Genomic DNA, 24,566 nt, shown 5'->3' on the forward strand with positions numbered 1-24,566 from the left:
AATACTACAACTCGGCAAATGTTGTTGAACTGTTTTTTCAAAATGGTGAAAATTTACCCTTTGTGTGTTCTATAAATTTGATTTGTTGTGGTTCCGAAACTGCATGAAATGTGGCTATAGTTGACAAACTCACACACCAGATGATGGTCTAAAACAGTCTGAACTACCTTGTATGGATGACTACTTCATCACCCACTTACTGATGGTGTGTTCCTTCTTAGTGTTTCTACTTTGCTGTTTGTGCTGTCTATCGGATATACAGTATTTTAGAAGTGCATTTTCTTTATAGTTTTTGAGATTGCTTGGTTTTCTACTGTTTTGAATGGCTCTTATTGGCTTCTTTTTCTCTCTGGCAGAAGAGATGGAAGGCGACAAGACAACCGAAACCCACCTCCCCCAAGGTTCCGACGTGGAGGCATGACAGAGGGCAGAGGTCGAGGTTCAGAGAGGGGCAGCGGGCGTGGCCGATCGTCGAGAGGTCGTGGAGCCAGTGCCCCAGCAAGTCTCAGCTCCAAGAAGCCAGTGCTGACCAAGCAGGCTTCTAATGAAGGGGAAGAGTGGGAGACTGCCTCAGAAAGCAGTGAGCCAAAAAACGATTCGCGAGAGTCCCGGGAAAACAAGAAAGAGAGCTCTGCTATGAAAAAGAGTATCTCTAGTCAGCGGCCGTTCGGCGACCGACAAAACAGTCGTCGCGTGAACAACCAGGACTCTCGCGCAAGTGTGGAGAGCCGCAATTCTAACAAAGATTCTAAACAGAATCCAAAAAACGGGGCAGCGCCGCCGACCAAATCGGCGGCCAATGGGACCTCCCCTAAAAACAAATCGGCCGTGGCCAACCACAAGGAGAACTTTGTCTTCAGGGTGGACTCTGTAGTACCCAGTGACCCCAACGCCATCAACAATGCCATCAACAACATGCATGCCAAGTAAGTTGAACATGTTTGGACTGACAATCTCTGCTGTATGTAAAGATTTGATTTATTGTGTTTTGAGCACTTTGGCTTCTTTGTGTGTGTGTGTGTGTGTGTTTGCTGTGGTAGGTTTCACTGTATATAGCCCCTTTGTACTTTTATGCTGTGGCCTTTTTTTCTTCTTCTGTTTTGGAAGAGTACACTTCCAAATAAAAAATAGGTGAAAGCTGTTGATTTTTTCCTTTTGGTTTGGCTAGGTTCACATTTGAATTTGACTTAATTTGGACTGTTAAAGTAACTGTTTCATTTTGGTCCGAGAACTTGTCCATACAGAATTAGTACAGATGGTTTGATAATCCATGTTCTGTTTAAGTTTTTGGAGGGGGTTTGTTTCTCCATTGTAAATAAACGTCAAGTAGTAGTCCCTGTATTCAGAACTACTCACGGACGGATCTTCAATGATGGTGTGCATTGTGGAATGTTTTCATTGCTCACCTTATATGTTGAAATTTATTTCACTCTGGGGACAAATTGAGATTTCTTTTTTTTTTTTTTTTTCCTTCCCTAACAGGAAACAACTTGGTAAGAAAACTGAACTTGCTGATGTTGCAAAACCTGTGAAGACAGAAAAGGAAAAGAAAGATGCCCTAGCTAACATCGACATCAACAACTTTGCAGGTATTAATCATGTTCACCTGTGATTTGTGTCAACAGAGATCAATGTAGTCTTTGTGTAAATTGTTTTGTGATGCCAGCTTTAGTAACTCAGTTTATATACAATTTTATACATTCAAGTTACCTTGCTTGATAACCCTGTGAAGACATTTGTGCATCTCAGTATCTAGAGCTGTGATGTAATGATAGCAACAGGAAGAGAAAAATGTTGGCTTCGTGCATAGGAAACTGGTGTTTCTGTGCCCCGTTACCAGCAGACAGTTGTTGACTCGTTGCGTTGAGATTATGTGGTGGTTGTACGGTTTTTATCCCTCTTTATTCGTTATCTATTGGTTAGTCTGGTCTTTTTTGTTTTCTTTCGAACTGAGCTTGGGCCTGTCATCTTGAGAATGTTTACTGTTTTAGTTTTAATTCACTTATCGAATGCTGTCAGTTAAGTGGTTCTAGTTTCAATTTTAACGAGCAACTGACAGTTGTAGAGAAAGTTACGTGGGCTTTTTTCCAGGCTTTTTGCGAGTTAGGTCTGGGTGGCTTAAGTATAAACTATATAATCCCACAAAAGTCATTTATGCAATGACAATGAATGTAGAATGTAGAATTTTTGCGTCCTGCTTTGATATGGAAAAGTGAAGAGAAAAGGATGGCTTTGTTTGTGTTCCATTTCGATGACTGTGCAGATGATATACATTTATGTTTATTCTTGGGTGGCACTAGATGTTTAAATATCCCCATCCTGTGAAGACATTTGTGCATCTCGGTGTCTAGAGCTGTGATGTAATGATAGCAACAGGAAGAGAAAATGTTGGCTTCGTGCATAGGAAACTGGTGTTCCTGTGCCCCGTTACCAGCAGACAGTTGTTGACTCTTTGGGCTGAGTTTATGTGGTGGTTCTTGTAGTTTTTTTCTTTTTTCTTATTTATTGTCAATGCTTATTTATTATTTATTGTCAATGCTTAATAATTAGTCTGGTGTTTTTTGTTTATTTACCAGTTTACTTTTTCCTGAACTAGTGTATGTTCATGAAATTTGACTTCTTTCGAACCATGCTTGGGCCTGCCATGCTGAGAATGTTTTTTAGGATTATTTACTTGTGTCTTTTAGCGAGCAGCTGAATGTTATAGAAAATATTAAATGGGCTTTTTTTTTTCTTGGACTGTTAGTTGGTTAGACCTGGGTTCAAGATGTATGATCCCATGAAAGTCGTGCAATGATAATGAATGTAGAATTTTTGCATCATGCTTTGATATGGGGAAGTGAAGAGAAAAGGATGGCTTTTTTTTTTGTGTTCATTTGAATGACTGCGGGTGATTTACATTTCTGTTCTTTCGTCGCACTGAATGTCTAAATACTTTCCCCCTAATCCTGTGAAGACATTTGTGCATCTCGGTGTCTAGAGCTGTGATGTAATGATAGCAACAGGAAGAGAAAATGTTGGCTTCGTGCATAGGAAACTGTGGTGTTCCTGTGCCCCGTTACCAGCAGACAAACATTTCATTCTCATTGAATTTCTTTCCCTCACATTTGGTTTTGCGTCACTGTATGTCTAGCTGTCATATCCATCAATCATCAATTCATAGTTGTTGTTGGGTGGTTAAAAGGTATTACTGGTTGGCCGTACTTCTTTTCTTCCCATCTCTTGTTTCTGTCTGTCCTACTCTCCCCCCTCCCTAGTAGCAAATGACTTACATGCTTCTCTTTTATGGAACAAATAAATCACAACTTACTGACAAACTTGGCTTCCTGAAGTCCCAGATTTCATCTTTATATTCATTATTACTTAAGATAAGAGCATTACTATTTTATAGGGGATAAAAGTTGTTTTTTTCCAGTAAAATTTTGAACTTTGTATTTATTGTTTCCTTAGTCCTGTGAAGACATTTGTGCATCTCGGTATCTAGAGCTGTGATGTAATGATAGCAACAGGAAAAGAAAAATGTTGGCTTCGTGCATAGGAAACTGTAGTATTCCTGTGCCCCGTTACCAGCAGACAGATTTTTAAAAATTTATGGTCTGAAATTTTGAATGTGGGTTGTAGTTGGCACCGGTGATATGTTGTACTTCTTTTTGTTCCTTTTGTTTTTTGTTCTGTTTTCCTTGCACGAAAGGTTTCGTGTCTGATATACTTCTGTTTACTCAACCAAACCAAACTTGTTGCTTTTGAACTAAGTTCTTGTTCTTTCTCCCTTTGTGGTCCTCAGGTGTGGTGGTTGTTGATGATCTCCAGGAGGTCACTATTGATGACCCGAATTTCCTGTTTGAGAGCAATGAGGGGTTTCAGGAAGTTACCTCTAAGAGGACCCAGAAAATCAAACAGAAATTAATTGAGGCTGAACAAAAGAAAAGTGAGAAAGAAGCTCAAAAGAAGAAAGAGCATCTAAACAAGGTTTGTATTTTCTGTTTGTGGCTGGTTTGAATGATGCATTTCAATGGTTTTCACATGAATTTGTCCCATTTGAATTTTAATTGATGGAAATATAGTGAATCTCATTTGAACTGTTACTTGTTTTTTTTTTCTCATGAAAGATTTAGTTTGTTTTTAGTTCGTAATGATACACGAGGTGACACCTGGTAATGTTGTGATGTAAACTTAAAAACTAGTTGTTGTTAGTTGATACTTGTCAGATGCTCTGAACAGGTTGAAGTACTCAGAAAATTAAAGAATTTGTTTCATATGACTAGATCCTTAGGGGAAAGCAAGGTGACTGCACGGAACTGGGAGTTCCTTGTAATGCCACTTGTCCTAATATTGTGTATTTTCAAATCATAGAATTGTGTTTCCTCTACCACTCACTTGACTAAAACTAACTTGTATTTCTGTGTCTGCTAGGTGGTAGCTCGCCCTAAGGGCCTGAGCCCCAAGTCTGGCCGTACAGCCGTCAAAGGGACCAAACTGCCGCCCCGGCTGGCCAAGCAGCGAGAGCAACGGGAGAAGGAGAAGGAGCTGACCAAGAACGTCATGCCCAAGATAGAACTGTGGGACAACGAGCTGGCCAACAACATCCCCTCCCTGCTCTCCAACATGGACGCCATCCCCTCGGCAGGAGCTGGCTCGGTCAGCACGGCCGTCTCCATGGGCACTGAGGATGTGGCAGGTGAGAGAAACTTTGCCCTTTTGCTCTAGTTTTTGTCACTCAGTAATACAGTGAATGTCTGTTATTTTAATAAAGTGATGGGTTTTTTTCCCTTCTTTTTTTGAATTAAGAGTGAGTTTTATTTTATTTTTTAAAGAATATCTTAGCTTTGAAATAAGTGGCGAACCATGGTTGTGGTTGTCTTGTTTCAGACCAGGAATTTGAAGGAGGAGAAGAATTAGGAAATATTTTGAGGAGTAAATAGTGCCATGTGTATGAGCTGAGCTTCCTAAAAATTGGTAGGCTTTGTGGTTTTTTCCCATGTAGTAAATGTTTCTTTTCAGCTGTTCCTAAAATCTGATTACATGTTGTGCTTCTCTTTTCTATTTATTGCTCGTGGATGGTTGGAGGGTGCCACAGGTACATGGCTCTTTTCTTTCTCTGTCTCTCTGTAGAACTTTTACCCTCGCACTAAATTTGTGTTGTTGTCTTTTTGTGCTTCTCTTCACTTCTTACCATGAAAGAAAACTATCGCCCTCTCTGTTCCAGAGTCTGGGCCTTCTGTAGCAAGCACGGCTGTTGTTGCCAGCGGCAAAGCCAGCCTGTCTTCGGCAGTGGCTTCTCTGCCGATGACCCCAGCCCCAGCTCCAGCCATCAGCGCCTGGTCCAAGCCCATCAACTTAAGAGCCTCCACCACCCCAGTGGGCTCTGCTCCCGCCGCCGCCGCGCCACCACAGACGGCCCCGGTGGCCCCCGCTGCGGGTGGTCAGGGGTCGAGGGTGTCACGCGTGGGTCACGGCCACCAGCAGGCTGTGGTGGTGGTCCCGGCGGAGGTGAAGCTGGACAAGGGGGACCAGCACGACAGCGGCATAGATGTAAGTGACCAGCCTAACTCTGCCAGCTCATCCACCCGGAGCTCTCCCAGTGCTGATAACAAGCTCATCTCCTCCTCCAGCACTGTCCCCTCACAAGGTGCAGGCTCTGAGGCGCTGGCCCTGGGCCTCAAGGTACACACTTACACATGCACACTCGCAGTCTCAAACCGTTTGCTTGATGGACGTAACTCTGTAGTCTACCCCCGCCTTTTGACGAGGTTGCTTGGTTTATTTCTCTGTTGTCCTTCCGTTCTCCTCACCCCATGACAACAGTTTGCTTGATGGTCATAGCTATGTTGTTATCTCAGCTCAAGGCAACAAATTGTGCTTCTTCTCTTTCACTTTTGTCATCATCGGTGATCATTTTCTGTTACTCAACAGTACCCCCTTTAGATGCCTCTCTTTGGTTATGATTTTCCTCTTTCTTTTTAATGGTACTTTGTTTAGCATGGTGCTAACAGGTAATGTATAATCGTTACTCACACAGCCATGTTCAGTATGTGGAATTACAGTGGTCCTTCCATATTGGCCATTTTCACTTTATCAAAAAAAAAATTTCCAGCAAGAAAATATCAAACTTCTGACTTAATTTTTGACTCTAATAAAAGACACATTTCTCTTCTGTATAATACTTGTTACTCATCTGTGAAACCTTTTCCACAAATTAAATAATTTGGTATCAATCAAATTTCAAAAAACATTTCTGCTCAAAGTTTGTGATTGAAAATACCACATTGTAACACCAAAAATATGAGCAATAGCTATGTGGCTTATCTGCTCATGTGTCTTTTCCCCATGACTAGGGCTCAAGTGATGTAATGCTCATTATGTCATTCCTTTATCTTTGTTATTGATTGGTTGTAGACGTTTATGCATGGCTTTTTATTTGTGATGTAACCCTATCTTTTAGTCTTGATGTTGTTACTTCTTAATAGCATGCTCTCATTTCTCTTGGCTCTTTGGTTGGACCTGTGAGGGAAGGGGATTCAGATTCACTGCTGTTCCTCTGGCTACCCTGTTGCTCCTTTTTCTACGTATGTCCATTTCATGCACGTTCATGGTTATGGCGTCAGATTTTAAGCATTTATTGGTCTTGAGTTATAAAGGAAGTTTAGTGCAGTCAAGCTGGTTTTGTTTTGTGAGCTGTTGGTCCTTTTGAGTCATGAACAAAGCTGGGCCTGGAATACTGTCTTAGGGGGGAAAATGGAAGAGTGTTCTTTCTTTCTCTTTTTCATTGGCAAGTTGACACTGAAATGGCTTGTCCCTTGATTTTATTCCTGCATGTGAATCCTTTGGCTTGGATGTTTCCTTTGTGATGCATTGCTTTCTGTTGTGACTTGTTGTGTTGCTTTTGGTTCTAGATGGTGTTTATTTTCTACTCAGTTGCCAAAAGCCGAAATACTTCATCCAATTACTGGCAACTATTGCATCAAGGATTGCCACTGGTGGTCTTGTTGTGTGACAAGGCCACAAGCTTGTGTGTGACAAATCCCTACTGTGAATTGTTTTTAATGAGATAAACTTGAATATTCTCATAGTTGTTCTATAACAATTTGAATTTTTGCAGTTCGTCTTCAGAGATGTCTAGCATCATTTCAATTGGGCCTAGGTCCCATTTTTTTGTGTGTAAAGACTGAATTTTGTTCTGTTACCATTAAGATCCTGGTTTTATGGGATAAAATCAGCTGAAAATGTGCTCAGTGAGATCAGTGTCTCTCGACTTTGAAAGGGTCTCACTCGATCACTGCTGTCGACTTTAAAGGGTTTAGGGGAGGGTGTCTGTCCTTGGTTGCTTTGTACTTCAGCCTTCCCAATTAGATATCTGTTCATTTTGCAACTTTTCTCTTGTGGGAGAAAAGAGGTAAGAGGTGGACTTTGATCTTTCACGTTAAAAACAATGACTGAGTAGGATGAAAAGCTATGTTGGGAGCATAACTGAATAACTGAATACGGCATTGCCATGATATGTAAGCGTATAAGTATTAGAAGTTGCCACTAAACCTATGGTCAGTATGTTTTCTTTTTTACCTTTGTTTCATATGACCTTAGCAGTTGCGAGCGCCGTAAAACCTTATACTACTACTACTACATATCGTCCCATATGACCTTAGCAGTTGCGAGCGCCGTAAAACCTTATACTACTACTACTGAGAGGGGAAATTTAGATTTGTATTTGATGGCTGTTCACTTGAAAACGAGATGAGTGAGTTTTCTTCCTGTCTCACCTATAATTGTTTCTTTCTGTTTCAGAGAAATGATGGCATCTCCATTGATCAGGGTATGGAAATCCCAAAACCCCAACGGGCTCCAAAGGTAACTACAGGATTGACATTTTTTGTTTAAAGTAAGGTACAGCAGGGATCCCCACAAGTCATAGAAAATGATGATATTGGACTTGTATTGTGTGATTGTGTAAAATTTCCCCCCTTTTCATGCCACTGGTAGGCTCTTCCTTCTCAACATACAGGCGCCGCCCCGCCCCGCCCCCGATGAAAATTTTATCAAAAGAATGCTAATTTCAGATAAGTAGCTAAGTAGCTCTCTGCTTGATCTCGGATGATTCTTTTATTGCCTGCTTTGGACAAATGGTCTTGAAAATTGTTTTTAAGTGCTTATTGAATTAGATAGTCCTTATCTACCAGCAAAATTCTCGAGTTTAATCAAATTTTCTTTTTCAGGTGAGCAAAAGTGAGAAACTGGTTAAGCCAGACAGTTCAATGAAGGTGATGAAGAAAATGGAGGGATCCCCAAGTAAAGAAGTTCCAGAAACAAAACCTGAACCCATTCAGATGCCTCCTAGTTTTAAGGACTCAATCTTTGGGAAAGTGAGTGTGGTTGTCTTTTGATTTGTTGAAAAAAGGGTCATTTAAGTGCTGCGAGATGAATGTGTGGTCCGTTGTGGTTGTTTCCATCTCTCTTACGTTTGCCCGGTCTTAAATGACTTATTGTGTTGATGAGCATCTCGTAACTCCGTTGGCAGCTGTATTTCGATATCTGTCGATTACGCAAGTTTAATCGTTTCTTTAAAAGCAGTATGGTAAAGGGTAGGTTACGACATTAGCAACTGGTACACCTAGTAAATGTGCTGTAAGACAATTAAAACTGTCGTAAGACCGCCAACCATTACCAAGGAGAAAAGGGGCCGTCTTGGAGTGTCATCTTCATGTTACCAAGTACACAAGGGAGGAAATGGGAAGTGGCCGTTTGTACCTGTGTTTGTCTTTTACAGGTTGCTGTTACATCAGATTGGACTGTATGTAGTGGTTTTACCTTGGTGTATAAGTTTGTCTTCGAATACAGATGCAAATTTGAGTCCCATTATTTCAAGTTGTCCTAATTTCCTGTTTGCTTTGACAACCTATAGACTCGAAGAAAAAAAAATGCAATGAAACATGTTGTGTCTTTGCAACCTCTTGTTGTCAATAAGTAGGTGTGCTTGTGGGTGGTTGGCGGGTGCTCTGGTGTGGTTTGCTTCTTTTCAACCAAACATCTGTTGTCCATATCTCCCATCCTTTTAAAAAAATTAATGTTTGTTACTCTCTTGTAACACATAATTTTCTGGCGCTCAAATGACCTTATGCTGTGGTGGGCGCCGTAAAACCTCTTCTAAAACTAAACGAACTTGTCCTCAGGGTGATGAATCCGGTCTTCAGCTGGATTTCCGCTACGACGAGAGCTTGGCCAGCCCTCTGACCACGCTGCCCGAGCAGCCGGGCACCCCCGAGAAGGTGGAATCTGCCCCGGCACACAGCGACAACATCAGCCTGTCGGCTCCCGTCAACAACCAGCAGGCCATCATGTCCCCCACCTCTCCTGCTACTGAGGACCTCACCTCCAAGATTGCCTCTGTGAAAAATGTTTGGGATCCGCTCCCGGCCTCCTATGAACACAAGTATGTGGAAGTTTTTCCTGTTACTGATTTTTGTTGATAAGCCCTGATGTTGCTGTTTAGGAATGAAAGGCTAAAAAAAATTTTTTTTTCAATTTTTAGTACAGTCAAACCTGTGTAAAACGGCCACCCATTATCAAGGAGAAAAGTGGCCGTATAAGACAGGTGGCCATCTTAGGCAGGACTGATCGAGATGAAAAAAACAAACCCCATTCCCAATCGAAAGTAGCCGCATTATTGTTGTTTTTGTTGTATTTTGTTTGTTATTTTTATTCTGTTGCTGATTCTGTGCAAGGGTGACAATAAAACGAAATGTGTCAGACAAGGAGGACCGAGTGCTATGGTAGAACATACATATTATGGGTCGCCACCACTCGAAGAACGAGCGACGCTTCTGTCACAAGTCCATGTTGACGTCCATTGTTACTTTGTTACAGACTGGGTAAAACAGTGATCACTCATCTCACTGATGATTTGTGTATGAGTTCTGGGCGGGCTTATTGGTTATAAGGGATCACACGTTTCCCTCACAAGCTGGAAATTGGTAGCTATTGGTCAACAGTGGGAGGGGCCTACGCAACATGATCGGTTGGAGGGACTATCTAACAACAACAACAGGTGATTAGATTATGACGGCTCGCCCACAACGCCAGGGGTCAATGCACAATTAATTACAAAATGTAATGGAGTCACTAAGGCGACCGTCTAAGACAGGTGTTATTGCTTAGCGTGATAGGGGTTGTATGTTAACTCGTTTTATCCTAGCCGTACCGCCACGGACTCTGTACCAGTCCTGGGGCCGCCGCGCTGTTCGAGTTGGAAGTCAGTGCGTATAGTTCAAAGTGCCTTATTTCTTACATTTACTCTAAAATTTTAAGGACATTTGGCAGTTATGTTAGAAATTGAATGTAGTTTTTGTAAATGTATGTGGTTAGGAAATACACCAATAGCGCAATGTAGATTTTGAGGTGTATATTCCACCCTCGAACTTGACCCTGATTGCCGCGCCCACGACATCCCATTGGATTTTATAGATCTAGATCTATCCCTACCCACCGAGCATGAATTCCAGTACTGACCCTTTCACCATGATCTGAATCGCTATTAGACGAGTCTAAGTCCTGTTTCTTGTCATCCACAACGGAATTTACGGCACTTATTTCAGAGTCACTTTCATCAAATTAGTATCTTTCCCCCTCACAACCCAGCGCCACTTCAAAAAGTACTTCGTCGGTCGTGAATGTGTGTTTTCGAGACATCTTTCAAGCTTCTACACCCATCAAAAACAAAGAAATCACTGTTCATTGGAAAATTAAAATATTCAGACAGAGCTAGCATCGCCGTATTTGCGTATTTTGGTAATTACAAGCAGAACTAGCTTCTTTGACGTGACCGTATCGCTGTTCCGAGTATACTCGTAGCCCGGACTGGTCCTCGTTACGAGTATACTCGTAGCCCGGATAAAAAGAGTTAAAATATGGTGGCCGCGGCCGCGTTGGACGAGTGGCCGTCTTATAGAGATGGCCGTCAGGGCAGGTTCGACTGTAGTTATTTCAGGGGTGTTTGCCCGTAATAAATTATTTCTTTCTAGACTCCTGCTATGATGGGTTTTTTTTTGTGTGGAATGGTATGGTGTTATTTTTGTTACAAAGCCAGTTTGTCCTTTCATGATTCTGTACAAGTTGTGAAAAGATTAAAAATATTTTATGGGATCAATAACCAGTTGCAAGAGTACAGCTCATACTCCATCCCACCCCTCTCGAGATGCACACATACACACTAAAGAATACAGCTCGGGGGGGGTGTCTTGCTCCCCCTCCCCCCAAACATTTTTTTTTGGGCCAGAGTTCAGCTCATAGGTCTCCCCACCCCCAAGATTTAGGCTTATCACTGTTTCAGAGAATTTTTTTCCAAGAATTGCAAGCCTATTGGTCACCCGAATTATTAATAATTCCTGAAGTTAACACATTTTTGGTTTGGCATATAGGCAGTTGCTATTGGTGATTCGGTTTCTTGAAAAGCATATCTCTAGTCACAAATCATTTTTTAAAAAAATAAATAAAAGACATAATCACAAATACTTTGATTCCTCCCACCCGCTTCCCAGGACTAGTTTGGCCCAGAGTACGCCAAGTGCTACAACCAGCGACAACCTCCAGTCTAACGCCAACGCCAACAACGCTAGTGGCAACACTGGGGGCAGCAGCACTGGTGGTGTGTACACCAACTTCCCCCACGAGGTGGTGGGTTCCGGTGGTGGCGTCAGCGTCAGTGTCAGTGCCATGAACGGTGACAAACAGCAGCAACAGCAACAACAGCAGCAGCAACAACAGCAGCAGCAACAACAGCAGCTGGTGGAGGAGTCGAGCAGCCCCAACACTGGCCCTGTGGTGGGTCCACAGGGTGGGGGCGGCGGCCCCAGCCACTCCCCTGTGATCCAGAGACTGCACTCCCCACACCCCGCCGAGACCTCGGCCCTGATGAATGAGGTGGACCTCGCCCAGACTGTGGTGTCTCCCAGCCCTGACGACAAGGCCATCGCCCTAGAGCCTACAAATGTATGCAAGGTATTTATATTCATTGGGTAGAAACAAAAACCTAAAAGTGAAAATTGAGATAAATATATATTCTGATCTGTGGTGGATGCAAGAGGTTGATACTATATTGGGTAAAGACTTATTGGAAAGATTCTAATCAAAGTGTTTCTATTGGATTATTGTTAACATTTTATATATTAGCATTTGAGCACATATCTTAGTATTCTGAAGATAACTGATCCTAATAGGATTTATTGCATTTGGTAGAGTTAACCACAAGACTGTTTCTCAAAGGTTCACCTTCTGGAGTTTGTCTGGTAGTTTGTCTGCTTGTTTTATGTGCTATGACATTTCAAATAAATTATCCTCGGATTTAATCCAGGTTTTACCAGTTTGTATTGTGTGAATGAAATTTGCTTTTGGCCATTGCAAGGAATGTGCCATCACATAACCCACTCTTTATTTACCTTTTCTCTGTAGGTGCGACCTCAGCAACTTCAGGTTGGACTGAGCAATGAATCTGGATCCATGTCGGTTTTGTCCTCTGGGATCACTGGACCCATGCCTACAGTGGCCAGCCCTCCTGTGGTGTTGGCCAGTCAGCATGGCTTCCCTGCCTTCCAACTAGGTTCTCAGTTTGTCCCTCAGGAGCAAAGGGTGAGTCGCGGGGAGGCCTGTGAGAGCTTAAGGTTTTCCGTCATAATTTTGAATGTAGAGAGGGAAATTATAAATAACTCAGAATCAGGACAGGTGTTTGGAAGGTTCCACTGGCAGGTCACTCTTTTCTTTCTCAAATTTGTTTGTCTGATGTCATCTTGAGTTAATCCCATACTAAATGAGTTTTTGTGTGGATGTACTTAAGAAACAAGCCAGGTCTCTGACCTATTTTCTATCATATTTTTAAAATACAGTACACAAATGGTATTTGAAAGTGTTTTGCAAGATCAAACTTACTGTTCTTTTTATTGAACGTTTTTACTGAGATCGAGTTTTGTGGGTGGTTGGTGCGTGCTCTGATGTTGTTTGCTTCTTCTTTCCTATCAAACATCCATTGTCTTTATCTCCCCTCCTTTTTTGTGTTTGTTGCCCTCTTGTAATACCTGTAATCTTTGGCACTTATATGACCTTATTGTACAGTAAGTGCCATAAAACTCTTACTAAAACTAAGATAGTGTTTCGTTTTTTTACATCTGTTGCTCGAGTTAAAAGTGGCTTTGTCAACTTAACATTCAATGCCTCAAGATTGGTTCAAATTACTTTCCAGGGCTTCATAGCTAGTTCTTTTTTAATGTACTTCCAGTTCAGAAACTGGGTGTAGTTACCTTTCCTTGCGGCTCACACTCAAAACATTTATTTGAGTACTAAAGTATGTTCTCTGAAAGTTGCCTTACGGTTGTCGTTGTTGTCCGGTCCCCAGTACTCGCAGCCCAGCTTTGGCTTCAGCCTGTCTCAGCCCCAGCCGCAGGCCGCCCTGGGAGCCCAGCACCAGCCTCCGGGGCCCCTGGCCCAGCAGACCTTCAGCCAGCCCAGCCTGTTTGTGCCCTCCACCCCCACTCAGCCCGAGCTGTTCCCGGGCTTCCAGCAGCGCAGCCACGCCTTTGGCCAGCCGGCCCCGGCCCCGCCCCCTCCCCCGCCGGCCCAGCAGAGCACCATCATGGTCTCGTCGGCCACCTCGGCCCTCATGTCCACCAACATCAAGGCTCCGGGGCCGTCCCACGCTGCAGCTCCTGGGCCGTCCTCTGCCTTCAGTGCAGGTACCCGACCTTTTTTTACTTGATTTTTTTTTAATAGGGTGCGTGCATGCGGGGTCCCCACCAGGTCGGGAAATCGGGAAAAAAGTCGGGCATTTTGAGATGGGTCAGGAAAAAGTCTGGAATTTTGTGATGGGTCGGTAAGTCGGGAAAGGATAGGGCCTGTGTAATATTGGTAGTGTAGCTGTCTGGACAGTATGGTTGATGAATCACGAAGAGGACACGTAATTGAACCACTATGGCAGCAGGCGGAAGTGTATGTGTGACACCGAGGCTCTATCGGGAAGAATCAAGATTTACTTCTGCTTTCGTTACCACCCAGAAATTTTCCGGTAATAGTCTGATAGAGAACGCAGCATTTGTAACATGCAGGTTGTGCATTACGGACGCTGTGTCGCCTTGAAAATAAATTATTAACAATTTGTTCTCTGCTGTCACTTGTGAAAAAAGAAAAGAAAAGAAAGTTATACAAGCGTCTTGTCACGTTCGCCATCGTGACCGGTCAATGAACCTGTGAGTGTGAGTACCAGCGGTCTGAGCGCTGTGAAGTATAGGACTCCGGAATGGGGGGTATTGCTTTTTTAGAATTATAAGATACACTCAGGGAAGGGGATGGTGGGGGAGCGGGGGGGAGCTGAAGGCAACGCTAGAGGTCAAAAACTTAACTTGGAAGCAAAATTTTAGTATTTAGAATTTTGAGAACTAGCTTACTACTGTATAGGTCTAAGAGCTCTCTGCAAAACGCACGTTGGTGCAGGCCTCGTGTGGAATCGGGATCCGTCATGCCTTGTTATTGAACTAAAGTGTTCGCGTTTCATTGGATGGGGTGATTGTAATTTATATGATCTATATTTTAGCTTTCTGTTCAAGATTGGCAGATTTTCAGTGTCACTGCATCTTGCCCTTCCTCAGTAAGAGTCAGTTCTTACGCCTCTCACACTGAATAGGTCTATTTGAGCCATTCAAGTTATTACACTAATGTTACTCTACTTTGAGTTTGAGCAATAGTTTTCGTCTTCACATTTATTATATGAATCATGACACCAAGACTGGTTATTGGCAATCGATATTCTAGTTCTAGGTCTTTTCTCAGGCTCAAAACAAGATTCATTTTTTAATAGGGTCTATAGTTTATTTAGGCTAATATGAGGAGGAGAAAATATAAATAATTAAGAAAGGGCTGAAATACCAGTCACACAAGATCCCAGTGCCACACTGACATATTGTTGACTGGATATATTGTACCTACATGTGTGTGGGGTGCTATTGTTTGAAGACTATTACAAAATGTACATGTGCATTCAAAAACATTTTGACTTTTTATCATTGATAGATGGGCTATTTGGGGGATCATTCTTGACGCGCAGCGGCCTGATTTTTCCCTTGAATTGGGGTCTTGAAAAAATTTCCAGGATTTGGTGGGGACCCTGCGTGTGTATGCATGCATGCATGTGTGTGTGTGCGTGTGTACATGTGTTTTTGCGTGTGTGTGTGTGTGATTACTTATACTCTGAAGGATTTGTGTTGGTGGTTGGGGGTACTGATATGTCCAACTTCTTTCTTATCCCTGGTTCTTGTTCTTTTCATGCTCCTTGCTCTAAATGACCAATATTGTGTGGATGTGCTTCACTTTTCACAACCCCTCCACAAACAAAACTACTTTTCTTTCCAACTTTCTAACTAGTTTGTATGTTCGTTTTTAGCTCCTGTTTTCTTGATGATGGTAGCAAAGGGGGGAGGGGTGGGGGTGTGCTACAGTACATAAGTGAACTATGGTATCACTGAAAATGTTTGTAATTAGTTTTTAATTTTTGGTTTGTTTTATTTGTGGAATTTGATTTGTGTGTGTACATAAGTGAACTATTTGGCAATTATTTTTCTTCCAGAGCCTTTGAACAAAAGCATTGGTCCAAACCAGATCTCGTTTGGTGGTGGCCTGAGTAGCGGAGCTCCGTCGCAGCAGCTGTTCTTCTATGACCCAACGTCTCCACTGGGTCAGCTGTTCCAGCCACACAGTCAGCTGATTGGGGGCAGTCAGCCCAGCCAGAACCTGAGTAGCTCGCAGATTATTGGTTCTCCTCAGCTGGTGCAAAGGTAAGGCAACTACTGGAAAAAACTTGTACTCCTTTTGTCTCAGAGGGAAAGTAGAGCCTTTACCCCCAAAAAAGGGCTCAACTGAAATTATGCCTTCTTTTAGATTTGTACAACTGTGCATTTCAGGTTTCTTTGGGTTTTTTTTTTTTTTTTTAGCTTTAAGGTACCATATCTATGTTTGTTTTTCAAAAACTGAACAGTTGTGCACAAAACTTAACTATATATTTGGGTCCCTTTGTTTTATGGATTTTATGTTTTTGTTCTCTTATTCTAGTTGAAAGTGCTATAGGGGTGTGCTGCATAGGACAATCACCAGTACAAATGGTCTCTTCCCATTTCCTCCCTTGCCTATTTTTAAATTAATTTATTATTTTAAAATTTTTTGGGTTTTTTTACGTTATATTGACCTATAAGACAGCTGTCTTAGTTTCGACAGGATGTTTACAACCCCATATAATGTACCCCAGCCCGTTATGTGGTTTCTTTATGTTGAATGATTTATACTGTCCTGGTTTTTTATTTGTAGGACACAAGTGCAGCCGAATTCCTCCTTTTTCCAGCAAGCTCCAGCAGCTAACTTCTTTACTGCACAACAGCCCAGCTCTGCCATTCAAGTTGGGGTAAGTAGTCCTTACCAAATTAAAGAAATTGTACAGAACTTAGTGCAGATCTCAGAATATGTGTTATGGTGTAAATTGGATTTGGGGGGAGAGATAGCCACTGGCAGGGTTTACTTCTGTACTCCTGCTCTGTTGTTTCTGTATGTGTGGGTGGTTAGAGGTTGTTTCTGATAAGCTCAACTTCTTTCACTCATTGGTCCTCTTTACTTTTCCAATGTTGTTTCTGCCTGTGTGGTGATTGGAGGGTTTCTACAAGGTCATAACTTCTTTACTTACTCTATATATTGTTCTCATGTCTTGCACTTTCTCAGCACTATAGCACCGTTATTGTGTCTGTGTGTATTTTGTTTGGCCTCTAGTGGGTGGTTGGCTGGTGCTATGGTGTGGTTTGCTCCTTCTTTCCTAGAAAAAAAATCTATCGTTTCTATCTCCCCTCATTCTTTTTGTGCTTGTTACTCTCTTGTAACGTCTCTAATCTTCGGCACTTATATGACCTTATTGTGTTGCAAGGCGTAAAACTCTTACTGAAAACTAAACTAAACTGTTTGTCCTCTAGGGTCCCATCCAGGGAGGCTCTAGTGCCCACCAGTTCTCGGTCCAAGCCTTCAGTAACCAGCCCCATGGTCTGGGTTTGGCCCTACAATCGGGCCCCACCCTGGAAGCTCCCCCTGCGGCTGTGCCCTTACACCAGTCTCTGAGCCACGGCCTGGCGCAGGCTCCGGCACCCCAGCAGCACTCGCTGGGCCCGTCGGCCAGCAGCAAGGGTTCTCCATTCAGCAGCATGGTGTCTGTCCACAGCCAGCAGCCTCAGCCGCAGCCACAGCACATGGGCCCCCACAGCCAGCAGTCGCACATGGGCCACCCTCAGCACATGGGGCACGCCCAGCAGACTCAGCTCCACATGCAGCGCAGTTCACAGGTACCTCAGTTTATTGTTGTTGGTAGTGATACTGTAAATGTTTTTTATGCTTTGACGGAATTTTTATATGGCCTTATTGTATATTGCAAGTGCCGTAAAACTCTTACTAAAACTAAAACTTGAATGAATTTAAGTTAGTTCACCTTAACCATTCTTATCACTTTCTCATCAGTGTATTCTTACTTGCATAACCTTTTGTTTAACTTACTCTAGTTGGTTTTGGGTTGTTGGATTGGCTGTGGGTGGTTGGAGGGTGCTCTGGTGTGATTTGCGTCTTCTTTCCTATCAAACATCTATTGTTCTTATCTCTCCCTATTTTGTGTGTGTTTGTTACTCCCTTGTAACGCACCTAATCTTGGGCACTTATATGACCTTATTGTGTTGCAAGTACCGTAACACTGATAAAAAACCTTTTGGTTACTGTTGGACCGTGTTAATGCTTTTGTTTTCCTTTTTCATTTCCCCATCCCCAGATCAAGTCGCCTCCGCACAGTAGCCAGCAGATGAACACATTCATGGGAACCAGCGGGCCGGGCTTCTCCCAAGTTCCCATGAGCGGGAAGCAGTTTGGCAGTGTGAGCAACAGCCCCAGCAGCCTGACCAGCAACATGGCCCACAGCATGGGGGTGACCCCGGGCAGCACGGGCATGATCATCCGAGACATGTCGGCCAGCTCCGCGGGCTCCCCGGCCAGCATGAGCTCTGTGGGCCCCCCGGCCTCCTCCCACCCGGCCACCACCGCCACAGCGCAGAAGATGTCTGGTGTCAGCGGAGGTGGTGGTGGTGGTGGGAGCTCGTCTGTCGGAGGTGGTCCCACGGGCCCCATGGACCCGTCCATGATGAGCTCCCGGTCTATGGCGGGGATGTCGGGCTCTGTGGGCGGTGGGGGAGGGGGAGCTGGTGGTCCTCAGTCGAGTGTGCCGCAGCCCTCCTCCTCTACCCAGAGCCAGCACCACGGTGTGAGCGGCAGCATGCACCACCACCACCACCACCACCCCCACCCTCAGCAGACGGGTCGTCCCATGTCGCAGTCTCGCTTCCCCAACCCCAACGCCCCCAACTTCCCCGGGGGCACGGGAAAGTTTGGCAGCAGCGGCGGAGGGGGCAATGGTAGTGGTGGTATGGGCAGCAGCGGCAGCAGCAACAACAACCACAGCTCCAGCAACAGCAGCTCGTTTGCTGCGGCCCAGCCACCTCCGCCCAGCCAGGTGACAGCCTCAGGTAGGTCAACACTACACCGCTTGACACCTCTCTCTGAGAAACATTTTACAGGGGACTTATTTTGGTGAAATTCAACTTGCGCACATCATCTGGGGTCATAGCAGCGGTCTTTGGGATTGCAGCTGCGGGCTTGTTGTTGTGGTGGGGGGGGGATATTTGAAATCTTTTGTTTGCCCCTATTTGATGACCACTGAAGGTTGTGGGATTTGCACCATGTCAACTTAGCATTTGTTATCCCTTTGACTCTTATGTTGGTGGTTAGGCTGTTGGAAGTGATGATTGAACACTTGTATTGGCTCTTTGCCAATGGTGAACTTGTGACTTTTTTTGTTTATCTTATCACTACTATTGAGACATGCACGAACCTCTTTCTGAGCTCTGATGTGGAAGTCTTTAGATTGATTGTGTTTTTTTAAAGAGGCTAAAGGAAAGTTTCTGTGTTTAGAAGAAAATAAGATCAAAAGCATGAGGGTTTGAAGTTCACCTTTCAGTGGGCAAATAAAAAATGATTATAAAAAAAAAAAAGCATTAGTAAAGAAATTGGTTTTGGTAGATTCTTGGTGAACTTTGTAATCATGGATAAATGGAGGGACTTCTCTCATCAGAGCTCAGTTTGTGAGGGGTTTTGTCTGTTCTTCTCGATGGCTCAAGACGCTACTGTTTGTTCAATAGTCTATCGTTACTTTCCAGGCAACAACCAGCAGGTGCGTCCACCAATGATGGGAAACATACGACCAGGATCCTCTCAGGGTCCCACCAACCAGCGGCCTCCGTTTCCCAACCCGATCCAGAGACCAGGGGTTCCACCAGTGTCTGCACAGCCACCTCCCAACATGCAGCACTTTGGCAATGCTGGTGGAAACCCAGCGATGAAGAATGCCAATGCCAACCCCAGTGGTCTCAACTCGAATGGCCCAGGAGGACCCCTGAATCCAAGCAGCGGTTCCATGAATCCAAACGCGGGCCCTCTTAACTTGGGTGCCATGAATATGGGTGGGAATGCCTTGCTGAGCAACATGCTTCTCAGTGCTGCCAAGACGGTCCTCAACCAGTCCATGGGCATGCAGGGTGGCCCCAACGGTGGAAATCCAAACCCGTTTGGAATGAAAGGGCCGGGGCCAAATCCGGGCTCATTTATGGGCGGTCCGGGTGGTCGCGACGGTCCCCCTCCTTCCAGGCAGAACCCGCCGTCCATGCCCAAAGGTGGCATGGGACCAGGGGGTGCTTCCTATCCCATGGGGCCACCTCAACAACATGGCGGTCCTGGCCCCAACGGTCCCCCCAAAGCTCCTGGCCCCAGTGGTGGACCGATGAAGGTCCTCGGTCCAAATGCTGGTCCCCCCAAAGCCCTTGGTCCCAACGGACCAACGAAGGCCATGGGTCCCAATACTGGTCCCCCTAAAGCACCGCCTGGGTCCTACCCTGGCCCAGCGGGCAGCGTGAAAGCTCAACAGGCCCAACAGCGTCGGGACCTGCTGAACCACGCTAAGAGTTTCCTCAACAAGAACAGCGGTGGCACCGGTGCCAAGGGCAGTTCCGGCAGCAGCCCAGTGGATGGAGCTAGTGGCTCTCCGAGCCCCGCTGTAGGTGGTGGTGGGCTCAAGCCGGACGAGAAGAAGCCTGCCCTGGCTATGGTATCGAACCCCAGCCTGGTGGGCACCAGTGTCAAGATCAACCTGAGCGCTAGCAACAACACGAGAGCCCCAGCCATCACCAGCACCAGCGCTGCCACCGTGTCGGCAAACGCCAACACCTCCAGCAGTGCGGCGGCGGCTGCCACCAGCAAGGTCAGTGTGGTCTCCACGGCTGCGACCTCCAGCACCAGTGTCTCGGCCAGTGCCTCTGCTGGCCCCGGTCCCGATAAGAAATGAGCAAGTCCACAAGAACTGTGTGTGTCAATTCAAATGTCCAGTGCATACAAGGTTAATCCAAATTGGTGACATTTTTGACAAGGACGGGATGATTCACATTTTGATATATGCCTCTTGCAACTGAGTATATAGCCTGGAAATATTTGTAAACTCTGAATCAAGTTATATAGTGAGTCTGACAGTTAGGAAAATGGGAGAAGAAAAAGTGTATAAAAAATATGGTAATGGTTTTGTGACATAGAAAAGTTATGAGTGATAGTAGATGTATGGAGAGATGGTTTCCTTGAAATGGTTCTCATAGGCTAGACGGGATGGGTGTTTGTCATAGTCTGATGTCTCAGTCGGTCAAGAGGGCACATTGAGTCTCCCCATGGAAGAACACTATCATGATTGCAGGAAAGCTCACACAGGACGTGACCATCATATCTAAGGATCTGTATCCACAGAATACCATTTCTGGAAATAGTAACGCGGACATTACAATAACCAGACTGTTGACACAAAAAGTTTCTACCAAGACTCACAACTGTATTCTTTCTGATGACTAGAATTATTGCTAACAGATTTTGACACGGTTCAGACCAACCCGTGTTGTCCAGATTTTTCCTCCCAAAAAGACCAGAGTGGGCATCGCTATGCGTACGTCTGCCTGGTAACTCGTCCAAAAGTGAAAACCATGACCCATTCTTAGGATACATGTGGAATTTGGGGACATGAAACTGATGTGTGCGTAGAGACAATATGAATATAGCTATGGAAACTGATAGACTAAAACAGTCATTATTCTACACCAGAGGAGTGACCAAAAAGAGAAATAGTCACAGCCCTACTTTGTGAACATAAAGGACACGTAGCCCTGTGGGATTCTGCTCTGCCTTCAGTCATGCTGGGAAGGGAAGAATTTGTGCCAAGTTCTTGTGTGTGCCCGTGGCTGGTACACTGGCAGTGCACACACTCAATTTGCCGTTACACCCACAGCCGCACCTTTGTAGGTTCATCTCATGAAAATGTTCTCTCTCTGGTAATGTCACTGCTCACAAAGATATTGGGGAAAGTGATGCTAAATATTCTCAAAGTTGTCTCACAAGACAGGTGGTACTGGTGTGTTTGTTTCTCATCTTTGTGCGTGTATTTGTACGACAGAAAGGGGTTTTCTTTTTCTCGGTGACTGGCCATTGTGCTATTGTACATTATTTTAGTCATAACGATTAGTTTGTCGTAAGTGTAACTGCATATCATGCCTGTGTAGACCTTCAACGAATGGACGTTTGGTGTTGATTATTACACATGCTTTTTAACTTTTTTCATTTTATTGTATTGTCGTTGTCCAACCCTCCCGCACTTTTGTTTTTACGCATCATTCTGTGAACGATTTTCAAATGCTGTCACCTATGAAGTTGCTGACTTGAAGTGTCTTTGGGTGAATTTGTGTTTGAAAGTGCAATATGCGCCTACTATAATGCCCGATAGAATGTATGAGGAAAACAGAATCACTGTTAGGAACGCAAAGATGTGACTCGTTAAAAGATTTCCTTGTTGGTGTCCACAGCCCGTAGACACATGTCATTTTCTCTGTACCTTCAATCCGCCATCCATGTTAGCCCACAGAGAGAGATTTCTGTCCAAGGTTTACAACTTACAATTGCTGGTCTGATGCCTCAAGAACGTGCGATATGTTATCATATACTAAGTGGAGTTAGTTTTATTGTATTTGTTTGGTCGTCAGTAAGAAAGAGACTAGCTCTGGTGCTCATTCTCATTATATCGTTTTTCCTGTCTCCCCCCTCCTCAGGGCTATCTGGAAGACCTGCGGGGTCCATTTTTCTTATATTTTTAATTTTTATATTTGTCTGCCTTGAATGACAACTCTATGGACATGTGAGGTACTGGTTGCTTGCCCCAGAGATTGGTTGATTTGATATTCATCCTGCCAAATATTTTGGAACTGTATTGCATAGGTTAAGTAACATGTTAGAGAAGAAATTCTGAGTGTGGTCTCATTATTGGGAGATGTAAGATTCAGTCACTGGCCTTTGGGTTGAATTGCACATTGTATATACTTGTTCTTTAGTTGATTCAAGCAGGCCTATGTTCTTACATTTTGGTAGAAATGTTTTGTATTCATTCAATCTTTGTTGTAGGGTTGCACTGTTGAGTGACTGTTGTGTACCAGCTACCTGCCTTGTGGGACAACCGTCAGCTTGCTACTTTGTGGGCACACACACACACACAATCTCTTGACTCCCGTAACCTTCAGTTTACATACATTAACCTTTTTTTGTAATTGGTCCTACTACATAACTCAATGACAAATCATTATGTATCTTTATATTTTTTTATGGCACACATTTCAACTCGGAAGATTGATCGTGACAAAAGTTTGACACCATATGGGGTCGTTTGAGAATATTTTCTCATGTTGGACCGATAACCCCGACAACCCTCAAAACAGATGGGTAAACAAATAAGTGGCTGCCAACATGTGTGTCTGTAGACACTAAGGCGCCACTGAGAGAGTGGTCATTGTGACTGTTGACTTATGTTTTGCCAACTATTATGTGAACCAGGTAGCCTGTTGGGCTCTCTCGGTCCTTCACAGAGTTGTCTGACATGGCACCTGGGTTCTCTAGTGGCACAGGAAGGGTCCAGTGTCGGTGCTTTTGGCACATGACGCTGGCGGTGAAAGATGATGACACGGCCTCATCTATTGATGCATGGCTGTCTAGGAAAATCCTCTTGGAACAAAGCGGGAACTTGGTGACTGAACCCGCTCAGCTTTGCTAGCACTCAGGGCAAGGTGAACTATCCCCCCCCATGTGAGCCTTGCCTTGCCTGCCTGCCCTCACCCCCGTGGGCTAGCAGTTGCTGCTTGCTCCACACCGCACTCGTTCCGCTCAGACTGGGTGCTGGTGCTTATGTGGCTGTGGTGGGGCGTTTTCATGACTTGTGACAGGTCAGAACCCCCCTTGTGGCCTGAAACAATCTGTCCTGCCATGGCCATTTTTTTTTTCTTTTGGTTTTTTTTTTTTTACCTTCTGGTAATAGCATTTTTGGTACTCGTGTATGTGTGTGTTAGTGTGTCATTGTTTTTTTGTTGTTTTTTTCCCCATTTATACCATGATTTGCTTTTTCATTTACATGTGTAGAGTGAACCCAGTCGGGCCTTTTGGGCATGACCTGCCCGAAAGCTCGTAAGTAAAGTGTAACAAATTTTTTTTCTCATTTATTAAGGAAAAAAACTTGGAAGAGCTTTGGATGAAAGAAGTGTGAGCCATACAAGCTGTCTTACTTGTTGAGCTATTTATTTATACAATCAGCATGTGTGTGGCACACGGCGCCCCTGTCTCCAGTTAGTGTACAGATAAATTTTATGTTGCTGCCAGTTTTTGCTGGGAGCTCCTGTGGGAAGTGAGCTGGAGATTAAAATGCGTGTGAATGGCTGAGACTCTCTCATCCTTTGGTCTTCTGTGGAGGAAGGAGGTCCTGGGAGGCAGGGGGTGGAGGAAGAGGGCAGTGTGTGTCTGCCCCAGCGTCAGCAGTTTCTTGCGGAGCTCTCGGTACACGGTACACTCGCTGCCACCTCTGGTGTGTGCGTGTGTGTGTGTGGCTCAAGGGGAGTTCTGGAAGAAGCTGTTCTGGTGTTCCTTTCTCTCATTTGTATCCCCCCCACCCCTCCCTTCCCCCCCTCCCCGTCTCCCCATTGTGTTGTTAGCTGCTATCAAAATCTATCCAGCAGCAATGCATTAAAATTTATTCATCACCACTGAAACTTTGTCTGGTTTTGCGTTATTCTGTATGTTGTGCTTTGTGTGTACTGTGTACATGTAGTAAATAGTACAAAGAACATTTGCTGTGATCTCTCTCTCTCTCTCTCTCTCTCTCTCTCTCTCTCTCTCTCTCTCTCTCTCTCTCTCTCTCTCTCTCTCTCTCTCTCTCTCTCTCTCTCTCTCTCTCTCTCTCTCTCTCTCTCTCTGTGGGTGGTTGGCGGGTGCTCTGGTGTGGTTTGCTCCTTCTTTCCTATCAAACATCTATCGTCCTTATCTCCCCTTCTTCTCTTTTATGTTTGTTACTCTCTTGTAACACCTTCTGGCGCTCATATGACCTTATGCAGTTGTGAACAACGTAAAACCTC

The 24,566-nt window shown here is 44.3% G+C and overlaps 1 protein-coding gene across 3 annotated transcripts in view; it reads left to right on the forward strand.

Annotated features, from left to right (window-relative positions):
* Window positions 1-24,203, forward strand: part of LOC101847208 (protein PRRC2C) — a 57,293-nt gene extending 33,090 nt beyond the window's left edge. Inside the window, exons 24-39 of one of the 3 annotated variants that reach the window (XM_005106435.3) lie at window positions 357-926; window positions 1,483-1,589; window positions 3,785-3,969; window positions 4,414-4,678; window positions 5,207-5,664; window positions 7,783-7,845; window positions 8,211-8,357; window positions 9,165-9,424; window positions 11,529-11,988; window positions 12,439-12,615; window positions 13,376-13,712; window positions 15,596-15,803; window positions 16,330-16,423; window positions 16,980-17,342; window positions 17,816-18,563; window positions 19,254-24,203. In XM_005106435.3, coding sequence (XP_005106492.1) covers window positions 357-926; window positions 1,483-1,589; window positions 3,785-3,969; window positions 4,414-4,678; window positions 5,207-5,664; window positions 7,783-7,845; window positions 8,211-8,357; window positions 9,165-9,424; window positions 11,529-11,988; window positions 12,439-12,615; window positions 13,376-13,712; window positions 15,596-15,803; window positions 16,330-16,423; window positions 16,980-17,342; window positions 17,816-18,563; window positions 19,254-20,434 — 5,623 coding nt within the window. In that variant the 3' untranslated portion in view covers window positions 20,435-24,203. The remainder of the gene's footprint in view (window positions 1-356; window positions 927-1,482; window positions 1,590-3,784; window positions 3,970-4,413; window positions 4,679-5,206; window positions 5,665-7,782; window positions 7,846-8,210; window positions 8,358-9,164; window positions 9,425-11,528; window positions 11,989-12,438; window positions 12,616-13,375; window positions 13,713-15,595; window positions 15,804-16,329; window positions 16,424-16,979; window positions 17,343-17,815; window positions 18,564-19,253) is intronic. The other 2 variants (XM_005106437.3, XM_035971907.1) reach the window with 2 other exon arrangements.
* The last annotated feature ends 363 nt before the right edge of the window (window positions 24,204-24,566 follow it).

The sequence above is a fragment of the Aplysia californica genome, unplaced genomic scaffold (assembly GCF_000002075.1).
Source record: "Aplysia californica isolate F4 #8 unplaced genomic scaffold, AplCal3.0 scaffold00533, whole genome shotgun sequence".
Taxonomy (NCBI): Eukaryota; Metazoa; Mollusca; class Gastropoda; order Aplysiida; family Aplysiidae; genus Aplysia; species Aplysia californica.